This window comes from Egretta garzetta, unplaced genomic scaffold (assembly GCF_000687185.1).
Source record: "Egretta garzetta isolate BGI_Z169 unplaced genomic scaffold, ASM68718v1 scaffold8, whole genome shotgun sequence".
Lineage (NCBI taxonomy): Eukaryota > Metazoa > Chordata > Aves > Pelecaniformes > Ardeidae > Egretta > Egretta garzetta.
The window spans coordinates 3693032-3697831 of NW_009260407.1; the positions used below are offsets into that span (position 1 = coordinate 3693032).

General features: G+C 50.5%; 1 protein-coding gene across 5 annotated transcripts in view; it reads left to right on the forward strand.

The window, feature by feature from the left end:
* The window catches only part of LOC104130425 (inositol 1,4,5-trisphosphate receptor interacting protein), a 26851-nt gene that overhangs the window by 18755 nt on the left and 3296 nt on the right, over positions 1-4800 (forward strand). For all 5 annotated transcript variants that reach the window (XM_035898964.1, XM_009643469.2, XM_035898967.1 and 2 more), the window contains exon 3: positions 4495-4798. In XM_035898964.1, coding sequence (XP_035754857.1) covers positions 4508-4798 — 291 coding nt within the window. In that variant the 5' untranslated portion in view covers positions 4495-4507. The remainder of the gene's footprint in view (positions 1-4494; positions 4799-4800) is intronic.

Consider the following 4800-nt stretch of genomic DNA (forward strand, 5'->3'; position numbering starts at 1 on the left):
GCCTCCTGCAACACGTCGAGGACCAGAGAGCCCAAGAGAGCCCTCCCTCAGGGGTCTTCGGAGCCCTGGGACTGCTGCAAGAGGGTTAGCAGGAGGTAGTTCCGTGTAAGCCTGTTGCCAAGCCTGGACACTGTCTGTGTTTTGAATGGGAAAAAAACTGGCAGGGCCAGAAATTGGGAAAAAGTTGAAGATCACTTTGGGAACTTGATGTTTAAAAAGTCACAAATACTTTCCCCCCCCCCTTATACTTGAATCGTTGTTAAATTAGATGCATAGATGAAACAATGATGTTTCTCTTTCTTACTCTCTGGCTTGGAAACATTTGAACTCCCTCTTCCCCACACAAAAGCTGTCTCAGCCAGAGCAGGCATTAATATTTTTATCAGACTTAAATTGCTTGAGCTGAAGTTAAAAGCAAGGGAAAAGAGCGGCCTTTGTTATGGGGAAGGCTGGACCGCCCTAGCAGGCAGTGCTACTGGTTTCACCTGTATTATTTAATCTTTCCGTATTAGCCAGGAAAGCTGTGTCTGATGAGGTGTGGGAACGCTCTGCCCATACCACCCTTGCTGCTGTGAAGGCCAGGCTCCACTGCCCTTGGTCACTGAGCGTGATTAACCCCAAGCCTTAACTGGGGTTAATGTTTAGCTTCATTTTCTGCTGTGAGTAGCTACAGTAGCAAATGGGTGGTTTTGACCAGGAAAACTTCCTCTGTTCATGCTGGAAACAGACATTTTTTGTCTCTTGCAAATTCATGTGACCTGAAGATGTTTTCACTTCCAGTTTTCCTCTCATCCAGAGGCTGATGCCTGTAGAGTTTGCTGGGCAAAGAGGTAGTGTGCATTCTTCCTAACCCACTCCTTCAAAATCTGAGTCAGTGTGACTTGGAATGAATCCAGCTGAGTTGGCCAGCAGTAGGCTTGGGGATGTCTGGCCTAACCCCTTCTGCTAGCAGAGCTTTGGGGCTGGTAACCTCTGGGAGCAACTGCGCATGGGAGAGTCTTGAAGGGTACAAGAGGATCCTAGGTAAGCTGACTTCTTTCAGCCTTATGCATCTAAGAAGTAATCTGGTAACAGTAAAATATCTCAGCTGCAGGGACAGAGGTCTAGCAGGGCAGAGCAGCGATGTCGTCCTGGTCAAGGCTGCAAGAGGAGGCACCTGGCCCTTGGCCATGTTATTTTTAAGCTTGGAAAGCACACGTGGTCTACAAGAGCGTAGCACTAAGGAAAGGAACTCGCCAGTGCTTCCTGCCCTGCCCCAGCAAACTGATAAAGCCCTTTGCAATGCAGGGAGACCCTGGTTTATTTTTAAAATGGGGCCAAGCACAGAGCTCACAGAATAACTGGAACACCCAGCTTTGGGCATTAATTCGGCTTTAATTCATTGCCTGACGAATTAAAGAGTTAATGTAAATGTAAAAAGGACAAGAAAGGCCAGAAAACCATCTCCAGAGCAATGTCTGTGTAAGGACATGCATCTATGCGTGTACATGGGATGTAAAAAAAGGGTGGTTAGTAAATGTTACACAGGGAGGGGCACTTAGCGTTATCCTGAGCACCGTGTGAATTTTCTTGTTGCTTGGACAATCTCGATCCTGTTCCCTTCCCTTGTTATTCCAGTCCCAGCCCTCCTGTAAGCAAAGATAATTGCATGCCGAAGGATATAGTTCCCATGTACAGTAAGTGCTCGCATCGAGGAATCTAGGTTCCTGCAATCAAAAGCCAGCAGTTTGTTATGCAGCAATGGTAGCAAGGCCCACTGGGATGGACCTATCTTTACTGCAGGCCCTGGGGAGGCATAAATGAGATTTCCAGAGATGTTCTCCTTCTTGCCCAGCCGCTGGGACAGCAGGGTTCTGGCCAGGAAGGAGCTACTGCAGGGGGAGCAAGTGACAGCCCTCAGCTCCCGGTGCACACACAGAGCCTCACCAGCTCTTGGCTCTCTGTGAAGCAGCCTCAATCCTGCAGCAGGATGAATTGCTTTGTTAGGAATGAGATTACTCTTTCTGGTTTGATTGATTAGGTATTTTATGGATAGACTTTATTTCTGTAACAGAAACCCTTTTCTCTCAAACGTACTTTCGAGGCCTCAAAGGGGCTGCGTTAAAATGTCGCAGCTGGAAGAAGAAATACCCCTGCTTGTCTGTCTTGTCCTTCTGATCTCCCTGTGCTAGGACTGAGGGGTCATGTTGCTAGAAAGAGGGGCTGGTGAGCTTGCCAGGTCGCAGCAGTGGGTGACAACCTCAGGTTGTCCTGCCCTGAGCAGGCACTTGGGATCTTGACAGCGATGCTAGCCCTCCAGTGACAGAAATGGCACCTGGGAGGGAACAGCCCAGGCTTCAGCCCGAGCACCCGCTGGCCCACACCTCTGGGAGGCCTCGCCAGGGCCAGGCGGATACCCCAGCAATGGGACCATGTCCCAGGAAGCCGGGAATTAAATTCTTTCATCATGAGCCCTGCGGCATGGAAAGCTTTATTAAGTGTGAGGTCCGAGCAGCAGAGCCAGTAACCATGTGAAGCAACTCCAGAACACCAGAGTGGTCTCAGTCATGCCAAGGGCCTGTGCAAGGGGTGACATGTGGGACCGCTGCTGGCACGTGGCTGCCTGCAGCAAGTGTGGTGACACTGAGACCCAGAGTGAGTCCTCACAGCCACCCTGAGGTCACTTCAGAGAGGAGTGAGCTGGCTGCAAGCACCAGCTGTTAAGGGGGTGCTTGGGGAAGGTGGCTTAGATCAAGGCCATGGTGTTTGCTAGTGTCTTCCACAGATTCATAGTGAAGCACACACCAAAAATAAACCACCCATGCTTTTAAAACCACTGGGTTGAAGGAAACCCTTTCCAGTTTAGCCATCTTTCTGTCTCGGCCTGTTTTTCTGGGGACCGCAGTCATGAGGCATCCTCAGGCTGGGAGGGTTTGCCACAGCCTGATCCTGGTGGTGCTGAAGGGCACTTTGCCCCTAGTGCCTGCTTAGAAGCTCAAAACCATGCAGGCTTGTTCCCACCCAAGTGCATATCCCCAGCACTGGCAGTGAAGATTGTTCTGCTCGCTGGGTAAAAAATTGGCTGGACGGGCGAGCCCAGAGAGTTGTGGTGGATGGAGTTAAATCCAGTTGGTGGCCGGTAACAAGCTGTGTCCCCCAGGGTTCAGTTTTGGGCCCAGTTCTGTTTAACATCTTTATCAATGATCTGTATGAGGAGATTGAGTGCACCCTCAGTCAGTGTGCAGATGTCATGAAGCTGAGTGGAAGTGTCGATCTGCTTGAGGGTAGGAAGGCTCTACAGAGGGACCTGGACAGGCTGGATCGATTGGGCCGAGGCCAATTGTATGAGGTTCAACAAGGCCAAGTACCGGGTCCTGAACCTGGGTTACAACAACCCCATGCAACGCTACAGGCTTGGGGAAGAGTGGCTGGAAAGCTGCCTAGCAGAAAAGGACCTGGGGGTACTGGTTGACAGCCGGCTGAGTATGAGCCAGCAGTGTGCCCAGGTGGCCAAGAAGGCAAATGGCATTGCTGGAACATGTCCAGAGGAGAGCCACAAAGCTGGTGAGGGGTCTGGAGCACAAGGCTGATGGGGAGTGGCTGAGGGACCTGGGGTTGTTCAGCCTGGAGAAGAGGAGGCTGAAGGGAGATGTCATCGCCCTCTACAACTGCCTGACAGGAGGCTGTAGCGAGGTGGGGGTTGGTCTATTCTCCCAAGTAACAAGCAATAGGAGGAGGGGAAATGGCCTCAAGTTGCACCAGGGCAGGTTTAGGTTGGACATTAGGAAAAATTTCTTTACCGAAAGGGCTATTAGGCACTGGAACGGGCTACCCAGGGAAGTGGTTGAGTCCCCATTGCTGGAGGTATTTAAAAGATGGGTAGCTGAGGTGCTTAGGGACATGGTAGTGTGGGTTGACGGTTGGACTTGATGATCTTGAGGGTCCTTTCTAACCTAAACAATTCTGTGATTCTATGCTTCTATGATCCAAGCAGGCTGTGTAGGTCCCCAGACACACTTAACATGGAAGGTGGCCAGGACAGGCCTGCCTATGCCATTGCTGCATCTGCAACATTAGTCTTATGTTGAGGGAAAGCAGAGGTCATCTACAGGCCTGATTTTTTACATCTAGGGAGGTTCTGCTTGCTTCTTTCCCTTTCTGTCCTGAGAACTTTAAAGGAGGGAGGAAGGACATACCCTCCCACACCTCCCAATGACATCACAGTGGGCAAGGTAGCACATCACAGTAGCAAGGGCCTTCACAGTTCTGTTCTTCGAAGTTAATTTGATAAGAGGACGCTTTCATCCTCACTGTCTGCTGATAAAGTCTCTTTGGGAAGCTTGGTTGATAACTTGCAGAAACAGGCATGTGCTTAGGATCTTCTAGACTCAAGCAGTTTTTCCAGGGCGAGAAAGGATGCAAAAGTTTTTATTCAAGTGGCGAGTTTCTTTCATGTTTCTTCTTGAGGGAATATACTCTGAATCATGGGTCATTCTGCCTTCCTTTCTCTTCCAGGGAAGGAACTGCCATGCCCGTGGGAATCTTCCGGGTGTGCCTAGTGGTGATTACAGCTATTGTCAACCACCCGCTCCTCTTCCCTAAAGAGAATGGCACTGTCCCCGAGAACGCGGAAGAAATCATCCAGAAGATGAAGGAGCGGGAGGAGATCCTTCGGCTGGAGCAGTTGCGCTTGGAGCAGGAAATCGCGGACCAGGAAGCCATGCAGAAGGCTCTGGAAAAGGCTGCAGAGGTAGTGGAGGAAAGCAAAGAGGAAAAGGTCCGATGGGACATGTGGACTGCCTTTTCCATGGTCATCTTCCT